Source organism: Aethalodelphis obliquidens, unplaced genomic scaffold (assembly GCF_003676395.1).
Source record: "Aethalodelphis obliquidens isolate GAN/ISIS:26980383/991018 unplaced genomic scaffold, ASM367639v1 scaffold8, whole genome shotgun sequence".
Lineage (NCBI taxonomy): Eukaryota > Metazoa > Chordata > Mammalia > Artiodactyla > Delphinidae > Aethalodelphis > Aethalodelphis obliquidens.
In genome coordinates this window covers 58,254,997-58,273,001 of record NW_020837952.1, presented here as the reverse complement: position 1 = coordinate 58,273,001, position 18,005 = coordinate 58,254,997, and the positions used below count along the sequence as shown (strand labels likewise).

General features: G+C 56.8%; 1 protein-coding gene across 1 annotated transcript in view; it reads left to right on the top strand.

The window, feature by feature from the left end:
• The window catches only part of NFAM1 (NFAT activating protein with ITAM motif 1), a 37,000-nt gene extending 19,331 nt beyond the window's left edge, over nt 1–17,669 (top strand). The window contains exons 4-6 of the mRNA XM_027107867.1: nt 3,000–3,092; nt 11,967–12,053; nt 13,722–17,669. Coding sequence (XP_026963668.1) covers nt 3,000–3,092; nt 11,967–12,053; nt 13,722–13,781 — 240 coding nt within the window. The 3' untranslated portion in view covers nt 13,782–17,669. The remainder of the gene's footprint in view (nt 1–2,999; nt 3,093–11,966; nt 12,054–13,721) is intronic.
• Nucleotides 17,670–18,005: the final 336 nt, after the last annotated feature.

The following is an 18,005-nucleotide window of genomic DNA, read 5'->3' as shown; positions in this document are numbered from 1 at the left end:
AGACGCAGATTCCTGTCCTGAGAGCAGGTTCGAGGGCTCAACCTGGGGTCAAGGTTGGCTCCCCGGAGCAGGCAGCCTCCGATGCTGATCCGTCCTCATCCTCGCAGGGCATCAGACACAGTCTCCCTCCTCCACGGCACACTCCTTCCTTGGTCCTAGGATCCCCTGGTGGCCCTGTGCTGGGTCACCCACATTTTCATGGCCTCTGAACATTGGCACCTCCCAGGCCCCTTCCTCAGAGATCTCCTCATCTGTCTACGCTCCTCCGTGACGGCTCTGCTCCCGGGATTACAGTCCCACCCAATGTGGCTGCCCAGAGCCCCCCAGCCCCCCACCCCGAGCCCCAGATCACGTCCACTCCGTGTGGGCACCCACGGACGTCTGCACCCACCTGGTCAGGAACAGCACTCCTTAGTCCCCCCAGGTCGGCCCCAGCTCAGCACATGGTACCAGGCCCCCAGATGCTCAGGCCAGAAGGCTTGCTGCTGTGCCCGCCCCCTCCCTCCCCCTACGGCCGATCCCTCGGCAAGTCCTGCCGATAGTCTGTCCAGGATCCAGCCCCTTCTCTCCTGCCCCAACCCCAGCCCCGGCTTCCGTCACCCCTCGCCCAGAATGTGGGTCTCCCTGCTTCTCGCTTGGTTCTTCTTTCTTTGCTCCCCACACCCTTGCTTCTGTGTCATTACCGTCTCCTCCACCAGAGCATAAGCCCCAGAAAGAAGGGACTTGGTGTCCCCAGTGTCTGGGAGACCCTGACACATAGTGCTTATGGAAGGAGTGATGGAGTAAATGAGAGCTGAGACCTGAAAGATGAGTCAGAGGTGGCCAGGCTGTGAGGTGGGCAAGGTGATAGTATCGCTCCCATTTTACAGAGGGGGAAACAGAGGCTCTACAGGTTTCCTGAGCTGCCGATTGGTTTATTCATTTGAAAATCACAATTGGAAGGGTAAATGCTGATGGTCTGGGACAGGGCACCCAGATGGGGCAAGGCTGGCTCCAAGGAGCATCACCACCCCAGTAATAACACTGCACTGTTTCCCTGGCCTGGGACACATCCTCAGACTCCTGTCCTATGTTCAGGGCACAAGCAAACCCTGAGAAGTCTGCCCCAGCCCCTGGTAGACATGGACTCCTCACGAACCCACAGTGGCAGTTACCTCCCTGGCGGCCCCACCAGCCTCAATAGGAATGCCACGAGGCCAGGCCTGGGTGCTGCTCCCCATGGGGTCCAGGAGAGCCCCTGCCCATGAGCCCACACCGCCAGCCTTGGCAGTGAAGTAGGTGGTGCAGGGCAGAGGCACGAGATTTGAGAACTGGGCATCTGGGTTTGATCCAAGGGCAGTCAATGACTAGCTGGACAAACCTGTTTCCTCCTCTGGCAAGTGGGAAGTCCATGCCCACCTCCTTAGGCTACTATGAGAATTAAATGACAATAAGTCCCAGAGTTCTTTGTAAACTGTGAAGTGCTGCCCGGATGCCTGCACCGATCTCTCTGTGAGACCTGCACTTTCAAACAAAACAGGGGAGTGAAAACTCCAGGTACTGCCAGATCAGCATCTTGGTGAATCACACAGACCTGGGTTCCAATCCTGCCCCTGCCACTTCTGGCTCTGTGACCTGGGGCAAGTTGTCAGCCCTCTCTGAGCCTTCACAGCCTCATGGGTGGAACAGGGATGATATGAAGACTGGTCTTGCAGGTTTGTTGAGAGGCACAGGAGATAAGGCAAGTGATGCCTTTAGAGCCCCACCTGGCACCCAGTGAGGCTCCAGGTACTCCTGAGCCGTTATTATGCTGCGACTGGGGGTGGCGCTGGCTTCTGCCCGAGTGTTAAGCAGCTCTCGAGAGCTAATCCCAAGTAAATGGTCTGGGGATTGGCAGGCGGCTAGGGTTTTTAATTAGGTCCTGCCCCGAGATGAGGCTGTGTTGCTTCACTGTTGGCAGTGTGGTGTGCCTGAGATGAGGGGGGCGTCCGGACAGCCTCCCTCTGACTTGGAAGGAGCTGAGCCCTCACCCTCCCGAAGGCCCACTGCCCTGGCCTCCACGACCATTAGCGCTTCACGCAGCACCCAGCGTGAGCTTTCTGAAACCACTTTCTGATCCTGGCGCCTCCTGGTTAAAGCCCTCAGATGTTTTCCACCGTCCACCCTCTTCTCGAAGCCCAGCATGGCCGTCCTGACCCAACCAGGGCAGGTTCGCCTCTCCGGCCACGCCGACCGTCTTTAAATTCTTCCAGACCTGCTCCCTCTGCCTCTCTTCCCAATGAACATCTCGGCCTTAAACAGCTTTCCTCTCAGCCTCCCTGCCAGGCGAGGCGTTTTTTCCCTCCTGTGCGCCAGGGGCTCTGTCCCCGTGGGTCAGCGCATGAACCACACGTGGTAAAACTGCTGGTTCGTTGTCCATCTCCCCACCGGGTCTTAAGCCCCGGGAGGGCAGGGATGGTGTCCCCTTCTTCACACCACCTGGCTAACCAGAGTGTGTGTGGTTGGCCAAGGGCCACATAAGTGGCCCACGAGTGTCAAGAGTGCTTGACTCCCTCATCACCTCCCTGAATCTGTGCACCAATCTCGCAAAGGAGGGTGATGGCTGGAGAAACTGAGGTCCGGAGAGAGTAAGTGCTTGAGTGAGGCCGCAGAGCCAGTGAGGGGCAGAGAGGGACTGGACACCTGGTCTGGCCTGCGCTGGCTCACTCAGCAACACCCACAGTAATGGGCTGCAGCCAGGGACCCTGTCACACTGCGGGCACTGTGCTCTGGCACTGGGTGGTGGGCAGTTGCCTCGCCGGGATGTTTATCATGTCCGGTGTCCCCGGGCAGATGAGTGGTTTGATGTAGGTCTTGCAGGTATTTGCCCTGTTTCCCTGGAGAGGGTGGATGGAAGGTGCTGAGTGATGCACTTCTGAGTGGCCTCATGACAACCTGCCATCCTTTCCTCTGGTGGGGTCTGGTTGGGGGTGGGAAGAAGGAGAGCCTCTGGTCCCCAGCCCTGACTCCTTTCCCCACAGAGACAGACGCAGGCTCCACGGAAGCACACTGCCCAGAAGGGCCCCAGCGCTGCCAGCAGCCGGGAGCAGCCTCCACCCGAATCTGTCTACACAGTGAGTCCTCCGCCCTCTGAGGCCTGGCTCGGGGTCTGGTTCCCTGGCTCGGCCAGTGTACCAGCTGTGTGACCTCTCTGGGAGCCTCTACTTCCTCACCTGTAAACTGGGGACAAGAATTCCTGCCTGGAGGGATTTCTGTGAAGGTGAACCGAGGTTACAAGTGTGTGGCCCGTGGCCCTGGGCCCTGGAAGGAGTGCAGGTGCGAGGTGCCGCTGGGGTCCCCTCCTTGGCGTGCCCGTGCACTTCTGGAATGAGGGCCAGTGAGGGCACAGTTGGTGAGGAATGGAGAAAGTCCCTTCATCTGACCAAGTGACGTTGACCCGCTCACCAACTCCTTCCTGTTTTTATTGCACAAACAGCATCGGAGCCACAGCAACGGGAATCACAAAAAGAGGAAAGAGTCAGGCAGTGTCCCACGCCCTTAACACACAACGATTTTCAATTCTTCACACCCCCCTTCCCCACCACACACACACACACACACACACACACGCACTGTTTTATGTCCTTACAGTCAAGCAGAGACACGGCTGAGATGCTGTGCGCTCCCCCAGCCTGGCTTGCCCATCTGGTCAACACGTGGTCACTCTGCCCGGTGGCTGGGATGGTGACAGACATTCTTTTTTCAGTTACATCTATTTTAGTTGAACAAATAACATATGCTCATTGTGGAGAAAGTGAAGAATAAATGCCACCCAGTGTCAGCTGGGGTCTCAACTCCACGGGGCCTCCAGCCGCCAGGTAGGGGTCTTGACTCAGCACCTGGGAGATGCACAGCCATGCCTGGGTCCTGCAGGTCCTCCAAGGGCATGTTCCGGGACTCTGCCTGTATGGGCTGTAGCGGTTCCTGTCCCCACCACCCTGACTCATACATGCAACTCAGGTCCTTCCTCGATGTCCATAAAAGCCCACGCAGAGGGTGTTCAGAATATGGTCCGGTTTACTGAGGATGAGGCAGATGGGGACGAGGCAAAGGCAGCATTCCTACAGGGCAGCGCCCATAACCCCAAACAGAACGTAACATGGCCAGCTCTCATGGGGCCTTCAGCCCCTCCACCCCAGGGAATTTCCAGCAGCCACTGCTTCCCACGTGGCCCCAGACTTCCCCATATTCTCTCTTCTCTCCCAGCAGCTCATCGTGGTATTTTCCCTAGGAGGAATTCTGGTGTCAACTGTTAAATGAAAACATTTCTCTCTCTCCGTACACACACACACACACACACACACACACACACACACACACACACGAGATCTTTCTATATATATCAAAAAGAGGAAAATAACCATCATTGTAAGCCTATCTTCTTCCAGTATAAACACTAGTAGCGCTGACCTCTGTACCTTCCAGTCTTTTCTGTAAACACATACAAAGAGACCCATACACACACTCACACATACTTTTTTTTTAAAAAATTGGAGTAGTGCAGCTAGTTTTGTTCATGTTACAATATCTCATGAACATCTTTTCACATGAATAAATATCCTTCTCCAAGATTACTTTTAATGGAAGAGACTCACGTTTGCATGGAACATCTTTCTTGCCCGTGTTTAGACTTCTCTGGAGCGTGAGGAAGAGGCCCAAAGGCCCTGCCGGGTTGCAGGGTGGCTTCAAAAGGTTTTAGGGCTGGCAAGGAGATGTGAAGGGAGGCCGCAGACTCTGCTAGCCCTTGAGACCAGTCCCTAGCTGCTGGGGCTGGGCCTGGGCAGATAAGAATACGTTCACAAGAGTGATGATGATGTCACGAAGTCATTTGTTGAGTACCTACTACGTGCCAGGTACTGTTGTAGGATTTTATACCTGTTATGTCATTAATACTCATAATAGGGCTTCAGGATACAGGTGTTGTCCCCATTTTAATTTTCTTTTTTTTTAAATTTATTCATTTATTTTTGGCCGTGCTGGGTCTTAGTTGCAGCATGCAGGCTTCTTATTTGCGGCATGCGGACTCCTTAGTTGCGGCATGAGGGCTTATTAGTTGCGGCATGCATGTGAGATCTAGTTCCCCGACTAGGGATCGAACCTGGGCCCCCTGCATTAGGAGTGCAGAATCTTACCCACTGGACCACCAGGGGAGTCCCTAATTTTATTTTCTAATTGTCTATTGCTGGTATGTAGAAATACGATTGGTTTTTGTATATTGACTTTATATAGAGAGTAACCTTGATGAATTCACTAATTAATTCTAATAGTTTCTCTGTAAGTTCCTTTGGATTTTCTATGAACCTAGTCATGTCATCTATGAATAGTGGAAGTTTCATTTCTTCCTTTTTAATCTTCATACCTTTTCTTTCTTTTTTTTTTTTGTTTTATCGCACTGCCTCAGACAGTGATGGTGAACAAGAGTGGTGACAGTGGACAACATCCAGGGAAGGATTTTTTTTTTTTTTTTTTTTTGCGGTACGTGGGCCTCTCACCGTTGCGGCCTCTCCCGTTGCGGAGCACAGGCTCCGGACGCGCAGGCTCAGCGGCCACGGCTCATGGGCCCAGCCGCTCCGCAGCATGTGGGATCCTCCCGGACCGGGGCACGAACCCGTGTCCCCTGCATCGGCAGGCGGACTCTCAACCACTGCGCCACCAGGGAAGCCCAGGGAAGGATTTTTGTATACGTCTCCTCTACTTTCTTTGGAGGGATACTTAGATCACTGATTTTCAATCTTTCTTTTTTCCTAATTTATGCACTTAAGGTTATGAACTTCCCTTTAAGTATGGCTTTAGTTGTATCCCACAAGTTTTGATATGTCATAGTTCTGTTGTCTTTCAGTTTAAATTTCCCGCTTGCCCCATGAGTTATTTAAAAGTCTTTTGCTTAATTTTCAAACGTTTGTTTTTTAGTTATCATTCTGTTTTTTGTTTCTCACGAATTCCACTGTGATCAGAGAATACATTCGGTAGGATTTTAATCCTTTGAAGTCTTTGGAGACTCCCTTTACTGTTGGCTTGTATTTCGTGTGCATTGTGCATGGCTGAGGGAGTGTTCTATGTGTGTCAGCGAGGTCAAGTTTATTGACTGTGTTGCTAAAGTATGCCATATCCTTATTGATTATTTTGTCTATCAGATGTTGAGTGAATTGAGTTAAAATCTGCCCATTTGCTTGTAGATTTCTCCTTCTGATTATGTCAATTTTTGCTTTTTATTCATGTGGAAAAATGTTCATGATGTATTGTGACAGGAAAAAAAAAAGCTGTACTACTCCAGTTTTTTTGTGTGTGAAAAGTTGACCTTTTTTTTTTCTTTTTTCTTTTTTTAGTGGTCCACGGGCCTCTCACTGTTGTGGCCTCTCCCGTTGCGGAGCACAGGCTCCGGACGCGCAGGCTCAGCGGCCATGGCTCACAGGCCTAGTCGCTCCGCGGCATGTGGGATCCTCCCGGACCGGGGCACGAACCCTTGTCCCCTGCATCGGCAGGCGGACTCTCAACCACCGCGCCACCAGGGAAGCCCAAGTTGACCTATTAAGGAGCATGGATTTGGAGTAAGCCAGACAGACTGGCGTTCAAGGCCTAGTTCTTTTGCTCACGGGTTCTGCTACTTAAACTTTCTGAGCCTTGGTTTCATAACCTTTAATATAGGGCTAATGATACAGTATTACATTTCCGGTTTGCAAACATGCTATGATTTCTTCCATCTTAAATTCCTTATCTTGAGCTCACAGCCACCTCCAGGGACCCTGTCCTTTCTCGACGACTCCTTATAACAGATCTGTCAAAATTCCCTGTCTTCAGTTTCTGGCTCTCTTTTCCGACCCACTCAGTCAGGCTTTCTACACACCTCTCCTTTCTGCCCCCCAAAGCCTTCCTTCTCAAGGTCCCCGTTGACCTCCACATTGTTAAACCCCGTGGTCAGTTCCCAGCCTTCCTCTTTCCTGATGAGCAACAGCATGTGACACCAGCAAGCTCTCCCTCCTCCTAGACACACTTTCTTTACTTGCTTCCAGAACATTCCACTCTCTCCTAATGCCCCTCTGACTCACTACCATGCCTCCTCAGCCTGCATCCCTGGTTCCTTCTTAGGAACCAGAGAAATCCTGACCTCTAAGCATTAGAGTCCAGGCCTGGGGCCCTTTCTCTTTGATCGTCACTCTCCTCCTTGGGAGTGAAGCAGCCTCAAGGTTTTGAGACCCTCTACACTCTGACAACTCCCAAATTTATACGTCCAGCCCAGGCCCCTCCTCTGAACACCAGAAGCAACTGCATTTGGACCCCGTATCGGCTTCTCTCTCAGACCAATCTCCAATTCTTTACCCATCGAAGTACCTCTTCCCACAGTCCTCCTCATGCAGTGAATGGTTGCTCCATCCTCCCTGATGCTCAGGCTAAACCTTTTGAAATTGCCCTTTCCTTCTCTCCTTCCATCACTGCTCACATCGGATCCATCAGCACATCTTATTGCGAACATATCCAGCATCTGACCTTCTCACCCCTCCAGGGCTGACGCTGGTGGGAGCCACCACCATTTCGTGCCTGGAGTCCTGCAATTGGTTTCTAATCAGCTGGCCCATTATTATCCTTGCCCCACAGTCTGTGCTCCGCCCAGGAGCAGCAGAGTGATCCCACCCAAACACAGATCACATCCCGCTCTGCTCAGGGCCCTTGGTGAGTCTAGGTCCCCCGAGAAGCAGACACCAAGACGGGGGTAAATGTGTGATAGTTTTATTAGGGAAACCACCTGTGAGAGAAAATGGAGAAGACTGGGAGAGTCGTCAGACTCTTGCAGATCTCATCCTGGGTAAAGGAAAGGGTGAAGGAAGGCAGAGAGGATGCACCGACCACCGCACCATCTAGGGAAGATTCAGCAGGCCATGGGGAGCCCAGTCAGAGGAGTCCCAGGTCTCCCAGGGTGGGAGGCTGTGATGGCATCCCTGCTGAGCTCAGCCATTGGCTGGCGGTAGCCCACGGTGGCGGGGGGGGGGGGGCCCTCTGTGCACACGTAATGATGGGTTTCAGAGCCCAGCAGCTGGGGCCCCGGGTCGATGCTGATCCCTGGAGTTGGAGGTCTGCGGATCACATTCTCATGACCACCTCGGCCGTCTAGTGAGATAGATTCTGTCTCACTCAGAGTCAACACCGGAGCCCTGACAGTGGTCTCTGAGAGCTCTGCCCACAGGCCCTCCCACTGTCTCTCCCCTCACTCACTCGCTCCAGGCACACTGGCCTCCTTGATGTTCTCCAGATGCACCAGGCTTGCCCCCCATGCCCACCCCGCAGGGGGGCCTTGGTGTTGGCTGCACCCTCCCCTCCACGGTGTCCTTTCTGGAGCCGTCCAGGGGCTGCTGTCTCACTCCCCAGCTCTCTGCTCAGAGGACACCTTTGCAGGGAGGCCTTTCTGACCTCCCCACCCTCTCCATGAGCCAACATCCCCATCCTCCTTCTCTGGGTCTCTCCGTGGCCCTTACGGCCACCGATTTCTTTCTGATCGTGGTCTGCCTGGCGCCCTCCCCCGCACCAGCCCAGTGCCTGGCACGTAGTAGGTGCTCAGCGATCAGCTGAGCGGAGGCCTGTTCTTAGCTCCCAGCTGGCTGGGGTTCCCTGGGGCTCGGTGCTGGGTACAGAATAGGTGCTCCATGGCGAATGTGGGGCCTCAGCCTTGTAGTTTCACGCTCCCCAGAAGCATCTGGACACCGCCCCCCCACCCAGCTGTGTTCCAGCCTCTGCCTGGCCCAGCGCCTCATTCTTGCTGTCAGCCTCCAGCCCTCCCACGCCTCACGGCAGCAGGAGGGGCCTTTCCGACACACCACTGATGCTGTCGCTTCCCACTCAGAAACCTCCAGGGGCACCCCATTGCCAGCTCCTCAGCCTGGCACGAGAGGCCTTCATTGGAGGCCAAACCCAGCCCTGCCTCACCAGACTCCTGTCACTGCCGTGGGCCGTTTACTTTGCACACGCCAGGACCTTGACCTAGAGCAGAGGTGCTCCATCTCTCCTGAGTACCACTCTTTGCTGAACAAGGCCCCCAGGTCTCAGCCGTCTGCCCCGCAGAGGGCACCATGCAAACCTCAACATGCAGGTGTCCGTGAGACCACAGCTCTTGTGTTTCCTTGGTGACAGGGGAGGGTATTACAGGGGGACCAATGTCCCGGACCCTCAGATTAGGTCCTGGCCCAGGGCAGCTGACTTCAGCTCTGGCCTCAGCCCACCTGGACAAAAGCCTTGGCACGAACTTCACGCCTCTGCCAGGGCTGGTGACCACTCAGCCCAGCATCACTGCTCATACTGGGCAGCAGGAGGCAAAGGGCTCAGAGGGCCTGGATCCCAGACCCGTATCCCAGTACAGCCCAGCCCAGCCCGTTCAGAGGCCTGGCCTTCTCCCCGCGGGCGTACCCTGTGGGAGGCAGTCCCCATCACCAGCAAGCAAGGCCAAGGAGGTATCCTGTTGACAGGGCTGCCCTGCATTTCACAGCCTAGTGATGCCAGTCACTCCCTGCACGCAAACGCAGCCCAGCAGGTCAGGGCTTGTCAGAGGCTTCACTCAGCAGCTGCTAATTGGCAGCAACCTCTGCAGCCTCCCCTGCCCTCAGCCCTGCATCTGCTCCCACCCACAGCATGACCCCTGCAGTGTGGGGCCCAGGCCTGTGGGGTCCCAGGTCAGGATGCTCTTCTCTGGCTGGGAAATCACTTAGCTGTGTGCCCAGGCCAGTGGGAGCACATGGAGCGAAGGGCGGGAGGGGCTGTGTGACCTGAGACATCTCTGGGCCTCTCTGGGCTAATGCGTGGTGGGCAGCCCGCGTGGACTGGACACGAGGGAGAAGGGAACCATCTGTGGGACCCGAGATCTGCTCTCCTGCTGACATGTCAGCCAGGAGGCCCTTTTTCTCCCTTCACTCTGTGACCAGAAGCATCCAGCTTGGGGGGCTGTCAGATCTGTGGATCCAGGTCCGGGCGGACAGGTGGTGGAGGCCCAGGGCTGCTGAGAAGCAGATTCCCATCCCGTGTGCCAGGCTTGCCAGCAGTGGTTGGTGCTCTGGGCAGGCATGAAAGCCCAACAGGCCAGAGCAGGCCTTGGAAAATGCCTTTCACCGGAATTTGGGCTCCTCCCTGGGACAGCCTTGCCCCCTTCCTTACCCAGAGGCAGGTTGGAAGCACCCCTTCCAAGACCCTCCCTCTTTCTTTTTCTTTTTTTTAAATTTTTATTTATTTTTGGCTGCGTTGGGTCTTCGTTGCTGCGCGCAGGCTTTTTCTCTAGTTGCGGCGAGCAGGGGCTACTCTTGGTTGTGGTGCGCGGGCTTCTCATTGCGGTGGCTTCTCTTGTTGCAGAGCACAGGCTCTAGGCGCGCGGGCTCAGTAGGTGTGGTTTGCGGGCTCTAGAGCGCAGGCTCAGTAGTTGTGGCGCACGGGCTTAGTTGCTCCGCAGCATGTGGGATCTTCCCGGACCAGGGCTCGAACCCGTGTCCCCTGTACTGGCAGGTGGATTCTTAACCACTGTGCCACCACAGAAGTCCTGACCCTCCCTCTTTCTGACGCAGAGATCCCTAGGGCAGCCTTGCCATCCCTGTGTGTGATGCCCTTGAAGTGAGGGTCTCCCAAGTGCCAAATGGTTTATTACACAGGTTTTCATGCCCCGCTACCTCTCGGAGCCTCCTTCCCCCCACCCCACCTCCCCTCCCTTCTCTTGCCTCAGAGCACCACCTGTCTCTGCAGCCTGCCTCGGCAACCCCTGCTTGCCTGTTGCCAGGGAAACCACCTCCTTGGCAAGCAGCCGGCATCCATATGACATGTACACGTGGGAAGGAAAGGTTCCTGCCTCTTGCTTAGGCTGTTAGTAGCTCTGTCCCGACATCCCCCAAGGAGCAGCATCTGCCCCTTGCCTGGGACCCCGGTGCCCATCAGGGTCTGAGGAAGGGTCCAGGCTGTGACCGCAGAGAGGGGAGGGAGGCATCAAGCCTCCCTTGATGACCATTCAACAGTTATTAAGCACCTGTGATTCGCCAGACCCTCTGTTGGGCCCTTTATGTACAATATCTCATTTAATCATCCATTGAGCCTGAAAGAGAGATACAATGATTCCCATTTTACAGATGAGGAAACTGAGGCACAGGGAGGTTCCGGGGTTGCCCATAGCTGGCAGGTGTCAGAGCTGAGAGTTGAACCTAGGCTTGTCTGATTTCAAAGCTCCATCTCTTCCTACCATCCTGAGGCCTCTGGTCAGGCTGTTCATAGCTGGGCCCAGAGTGAGTGTGGCCCTAAGACACACATCTAGCTGAGCGAGGGGCCCCGTCATCATAGCTCATTTGGTGGTGTTCTCCAAGTGTGCCAACCACAGCTACAGTGACCCAGCAACAAACCCAGCACAGCTGTGGGAAAGGAGTGTGACTGCAGTGGGTACCTAGGTCATCTGTGAGCACAGGCTGGGGTGAGGGGTGAAGGGAGACCTACAGGGGTGGATGCGTGGGTGGGACCCTCACAGGGACAGGGCTTTGGCCCAGGGGAGTGAGGGGGGGATGCCAGGAGAGCATCCTATTGAAGCCTTGGCCATGGGAGTCACATCTGGGGGCTGCTGGCTGCACCGAAGGACCTAAGGACAGGCAGGGACGGTGAGAGGGGGCCTGGGCCCTTCCTCTTGCCAGCTCCCTGGGGGCCTGGAGAGCCTACCGGGCTGAGCACAGGCTCTGCTAGAGCCTTGAGGCGATGTGAGGGGCTGGCAAGGGGCACAGAGAGGAGTGGCACTGTACTAGCGGGGGAGGGGTAAGATGGCTCCGAGAGGGAACGGCAGGTGCACAGGTGCAGCCGTGTGACCGCGAGTGGCGAGGCTGGGGGTGGTGGGTGTCCCCTCACAGGTCTGCCCGGCCCCTAGGCTCCCTCGGGCGGCGGGGAGGTATAGCAGGCCGGGGCCCTGCCCCTCTGTTCACCTTTCTCTGACCTTCCCACGTCTCTTGCAGGACCTGCAGCGCCGAGAGACCGAGGTCTACGACCGCATCCAGAGTGAGGCCAGCAGCCCGCCCTCCAACCAGGACCTGCTCTCCCAGGTACGCAGGGGCTGGGCAGCGAGCCTCGTCTCACTCCATGTGTCCTGTTCCTCATCTGGGAAACGGGTAAATAGGACCAGAGGAGGGAGCCACCTGCTGCCGAATCAGAGCCCTCTCTGCGAGGCAGCTGGCCTAGTGGTTAGGAGGTCTGGTGGATTTGAACCCCTGCTCCACCCCTTACCAGCTGTGCAGCCCTGGCCAAGGGGCTAACCTCTGTGCCTGCTTCTCCTCGGCTGTAAACTGAGGAGCCTAACGGCACTCACCTCCTAGATTTGCCATGAGGATCAAATGTCGTACTGGGACCCCCTAGGCGCCGTGCAAGATGAGCAATCGTAACTGCCACTGGGCACGGTATAGTGTCTACACTGGCCAGTAAAGCAGGGGTGTTTGGCTCCTAGCTCTCCCCAGGCGGAAGGCGGCTAAAGCCGGGAGCTGGAGTCTACGCTGATGCCAGCCTGGGAGGGTCTGGACAGGGCTTCGTTATTATCACGAGGGGGACTAAGGCATATCACTTGATCATGATTCTCTCTCTCTCTCTTTTTTTAATACATTTATTTATTTATTTATGGATGCAGTGGGTCTTCGTTGCTGCACACGGGCTTTCTCTAGTTGCAGCGAGCGGGGGCTACTCTTCATCGCGGTGCGATGGCTTCTCCTGTTGCGGAGCATGGGCTCCAGGAGCGCGGGCTTCAGTAGTTGTGGCTCACGGGCTTAGTTGCTCTGCAGCATGTAGGATGTTCCCGGACCAGGGCTCACACCCGTGTCCCCTGCACTGGCTGGCGGGTTCTTAACCACTGAGCCACCAGGGAAGTCCCGATCATGATTCTCTCTTAAACCTCAGTCTGCTCATCTGTAAAGTGGATGAGTGACACTTTACTGCAAAATCAACTGCCCCTGAATTCAAATGAGTTCCAAGTTAAGTAGCATCTACACCAGAGCTTTGGACGCCATCAAGTGCAAGGTTGGATTCAGGAGCTCAAGGGCTGTGGGTAGGCACCTTGGAAAAGCCATCAGGAAGTGAGGGGAGCAAGTGCTTGGCCCCGTTGGCCCAGGCTGACTCTGTTTGTTGAATCTCCTATTCTCAAAGCCCTTTGTATACTCATCCCTGAACTAGGCTCTGATTGGAGGCAGGGCTTCCCCAAGGATGTCTGGGCCATCCCAGGCCGTGCCCACCATGTGCCAGGCCCTGAAGTCCTGGCAGGATGACTAGAAATGTTCCGGCCCTCCAGGATCCTTGGGTCTGCAGGAACAGGGTCACTGATCTTACAAACACACAGAGACATTTGTAGCCCCCTGTGAAGGGTGGGCTCTGGGGAGGGACTAGGCCAGAGCTGGGAAGGGGGCTCTCGGGGGTGCAGAGTGAGGAGGAGGTAGCCAGGGAACAGGTAGGATGGAGGCAGCACACCAGGCAGAGGGAAGAGCACCTGGGGAGGCCCAAGGCAGGAAAGAAGAGGTCTGTGGAGTTGGAGGGCAGAGAGCAGGCATGGGCTGGAATGATGGGAGAAGAGGCTGGTGCGGTGGGCTTGGGCGCAAGGACGGGTCTCCCTGTCAAAGCTGCTTGGGAAGCCATCTGCTTGTCTGCCTCTGACTAAAACTAAAGTTGTGCAAGTTTGTTCTTTTCCCTCCCTACTGTTTTTTCTTTCTTTTTTTCTTTTTATTTTTTTCCAGGAGAAACAACATGGATCTGAGGGTGATGGTGAATTTAACCTGGTCTATGAAAATCTCTAGGACAAGCTCTGCCTGCTCCTGGGTCTTGCCTGGATCAGAGGCCCTGGGGCAGCCTCTCCCTCCAAAGGACTCGATCTGTACCAGGAGTGAGGCCCCAGGGGTGCCCCATCACCTCACTTGCCCTCTTGCCTTGGCTGGCCCCACCCCACCCCCCCATTCTGCAGCCCGGCCACACCCGCCGAGTGTGCCACATCTCCGGACCTTTGCCCGAGCGGCTCCCTCTGCCAGGCGGGCCCTCCCTCCCTCCCCAAGGGCTCTCCTGAACGCCACCCAGAGCCCTTCTTACCCTCTCTAGACACACGGGCCCTCTTGTACCAGCCTGAACCACCAGGAGGTTCCCGCCAGGGACCCTCGTCAGTACTGTGTGCACAGGGGTCCCAGCGTGGGTGAATAAAGGAGCAACTAGGCAAATGGCCCCCGTCTCCCCGCCCCCCGCCCAACTAGGCCAAAGGCACGAGGCGACCACACAAAGTAGATCGGGGGATGGCGTGGGGGGTATGGGGCGTGGGCAGGAATGAACCATGCAGAGGCTGGGCTGGGCTCAGGAACAGAGCTGGAGGCCGGGGAGGCGGCTCAGTGGGGTCCTGGGACTGCGAGGGTCCGGGCACACGCAGGGAGCTCTCTGCCTCCCCCAGCAAGGACCCCAAGGTTGTTTCCCATCAGCCTGGCCGCCTACGCTCTGTGTGCCAACTGCTTCCTCACCACGCCCTGCTCACCCCAGCCTCAGGGCCTCGCTGCTCCTGGTCTACCTACAGCCCAGTTCCCCAGAGCCCCTCCACCTGGCCTATCTCGACCCCTCCCACCTCCTCTGTCTTTGTCTGCCCTATGCCCCAGCCCCGGCCCCTGGGGATCGAGGCCAGCCCGGCCCCTTCCCTCCTTGCCCCGGGCCGGTCCCAGCTGCCTGGAGGCCAGCCCTCTCTGTCGTGGTCCAGCTGCATAGCTCTGTTCTTGGGCCTTCCCCTGGGGTGGGCAGAGGGGTCCCTTTGTGCTGCAGAAGCTCAGGCCCCATGGCCCCTCAGTGTCTGACCCTGAGCCATTTCTGCTGCTCGAGTGTTCACGTTACCCCTCATTTCACCTCACGGCAGCCTACCTCACAGGCAGACCAGGGCTAAGGGTGGGCTCACCCAGGCTGTCGGGCTCTGAGCCCTCCCTCCCCTGCTGTCCCCCATCCCTCCCTTGCTTTCCACTATTTGGTCATTCGTGCAATGGGCAGGCCAGTCCTCCCTCCACACACACCCAGTGCTGTCCCCAGAGTCCCTCAGGTGCCCTCTCACACAAACCCCAATGTGCCCAGGAGGGTGGTGGCCCGAGGCGCAGGCCCTGGCCAGACCCCCGGCTGGTTTGTGGGTAGCACCTTCAGCCCTGCAGGTCAGCGCCCCCGCAGGGTAAGGGCTGGGGCCGGCAGGGTGGGCCTGGGTTGACGTCAGGAAGAAGCCCCAGCCCCTCCGCTAGGGCTGTGTGTGGCCCCCTTGGGCCTGTGGCACGGTTCACAGCATCTCAGCTTGGTTCTGAGCCTGGCCTTGGAGCACACGGCAAGGAGGGCTCTGAGCGGGAACACGGGGCTGTGGGGAGAGGCCCCCCCTTGCCAGAAGGCAGTTTAACGAACTCCTACCCTGTTTAGGGAGGCGAAGCTGCCTTCCAGGCCCCTGACTCCGTCAGCCTGAGGCAGAGGCCGGGGCTGGGGGCCGGGTGAGGGAGGCAGGCCGCTCAGCGTGCAGCGGAGCCTCTCCAGGGAAGACCAAAGGCAGCAAGACAGGAGGAGGCCGCCTCGCTGGGCCCCAGAGCGTCCTCAGCCCCTGGCCCCGGACCCTCAGGCTGGGAATCAGCCTTTTCCAGTTGGCCCCTGGGGTAGTGCGGGGAGCCTGGAGAGACTGCGCCCCCCGCCCTGGCCCAGCCCGCTGCAGTCCCCTCTCCACGAAGCAAAGGATCCTGAGACCTACACAGGACCATGGCCCTCCCCGTGTGCAAAACCCCCCACTGTTCCCATCTCACTTGGAACAAAATCCCAACTCTTCCCTGCGGCCTGTGAGGCCCTCAAGGACCAACTCATCGCCCCTCTTGTGGACACAGACGTTGTCAAGTGTGGTGACCGAGCTCAGTTCAGGGCAAGGCTGGGCAGGCGCTGAGGTCTTCAGCGAGCAAGGAGAGAGGCAGGGAGGAGGGTCAAGGTGGAAGGGGGGACCCCCCAGAGGAGAACGTTCTGGGACGCCCAGTACGGAGCCAAGAAGACTAAGCACCCCTCCTTCCCCAGCCCCCGGGACTGGGAGCCTGCGGAGATGGGCTGGTGCAGGGGTGAGGGGTGGCAGACGACTGCAGGGGGCGCAGGTGGCCACGAGAGAGGAGGAGGGGGCAGAGGGGGCTCGAACTGAGCTCCTGGAGGGCAGGTTTGCGTGGTGGACTCTGAGTGGGCTGAGGAGAGAAGAGAGAGGAACCGCCCTTGGGGGTCATCTGGGGCTGGCCTCTCTCGAATCCCAGCTCCACCTCCCAGAAGCCATGTCCACCTGAGCCTTGGCTTCAGTAACAATCAAGTCGCTGAGTGTTACTCAGAGAGGACAGATGGGGAACTCCCTGCCCTGCAGAGGCTCAGCGGGTGTGTATTTCCTTCTCCACTCATCCTTCAGGAAAAACAGGCTGCCACTGGGCAGTGCGGAGGGAATCTGCTAAATGAGGGGCAGGCCTCCCTGGAGGTGGGGACCCCCTTCTTTGGCCCCCTGCAGGCTGAGGAGCAATAGGTGAGACCCAGGTGAAGGGGAGCCTTAGACCAGTAGGGTGGATGGCAGCCATCCTGAGGGTGGACCCCTGGCCCTGGAGCTTGTAGCAGAAGCCCCTGGCAGCCCCTGATGGCCAGGCCTCGGGCACTGCTTCCTCCTGTCCCGACCCCGCCCCAGCCTCACCACAGGGGGGCGGACATGTATGTCACGGTCTCGGCCTATGCTTCTTTCTGCCTGACCCGCCCTAGCTCTGACCTGGGATTCCCTACCATCTCTAGGTCACACCCCTGCCACCCCTCTTCCAGGCCTCTGGGCATCTGAAACATCTCACCCACTGCTGACACCCTCAGCCTCCACTGGTCTCTCCAGGGTAGCGGCTTAGAAATGGCCATTCTGCCCCTTCGGGCAGGTTTCAGCCTCCAGCCCTCCCTCCTGCTCCTGCCCCTCTCAGCACTTGGAGAAAATCATCCCTGGAAACCAAACCCAGGAATGCAAAGCGGGTGTGGGAAGCGGTTCCCCCTCCTCGGAAACAATTTCCAAAGGATTCTGCAAAGCAGAGTTTCCATGGGAACACGTGCTGGTTACACTGGAAACCTTGGTGGGGCTGGGGTCCCCTTCACAGCACATGGCAGGACCTTGGTGTGAGGGCCACGGCCAGATGCAGTCGTTGCATTTTGGCCACCGGGCCTCACTCACCTGAAATCAAGTTACAGGCAAATCTGCCTTTTTTTCCCCATTCGAATTGAAAGGCTACGCTCCGTTCTAAGGATGCCTCTCGGATTTCCAGGATGGATTTTTATGTAGTTCAAGAGTTTTCTTGGCAGAACGCCCAGCCAGGAGAGGCGGGCTGGGGCCTTGGCCCAGCCAGGCTAACAGAGTGCGTCCCTCCCGCACGCCAGGGGATGGCATTGGCCCACCTGAGGGGCTTCCCCAGACCTGAATCCAGACTGTAAGAGCTGCGGACAGTGGCAGGAGGCACTGAGACACCTTCCTTCCTAGGTGCCCTCCTTGACCTACAGTCAGAATTGTGGCCTCTGGGCCTTGATGGTGCGTGGGTCAGGCTAACCGTTACTATTCTCTGCACTTGGTGTTGGCGTGTGTTTTGTATGTGTGTATCTCTGCAGGCGACACAGGCATGTACTGCAGTAAAGCACGTAGACACTACAGCAAAGCGAAATTCTCTTTGACGTTCCTGCCACCTCCCAGCCTCCATCCCAATGTCCTCCCCAGAGGCAACCCTGGGTCATTGGGGCATATTTTCTTCCGGGCTGTTCTTATTGCATCTACGTACATATATGCACACAGACAAACATAAAATATCTAGTGTTTGTGTGGGGTTCTGGAAAGCTTAAATGGAATCATCTGTAGGTGTTATTTGCTCTTGCTTTGTTCATGCAGTCCCACGTGGTGGGGATCTGCCGGTGACAGCACACAGGAACTGCCAGACTCTTTAATTACAGCAAAGAATTCCACAGGACTGATGGATCCTAATTTAATCAGGCCCCTGTTAATG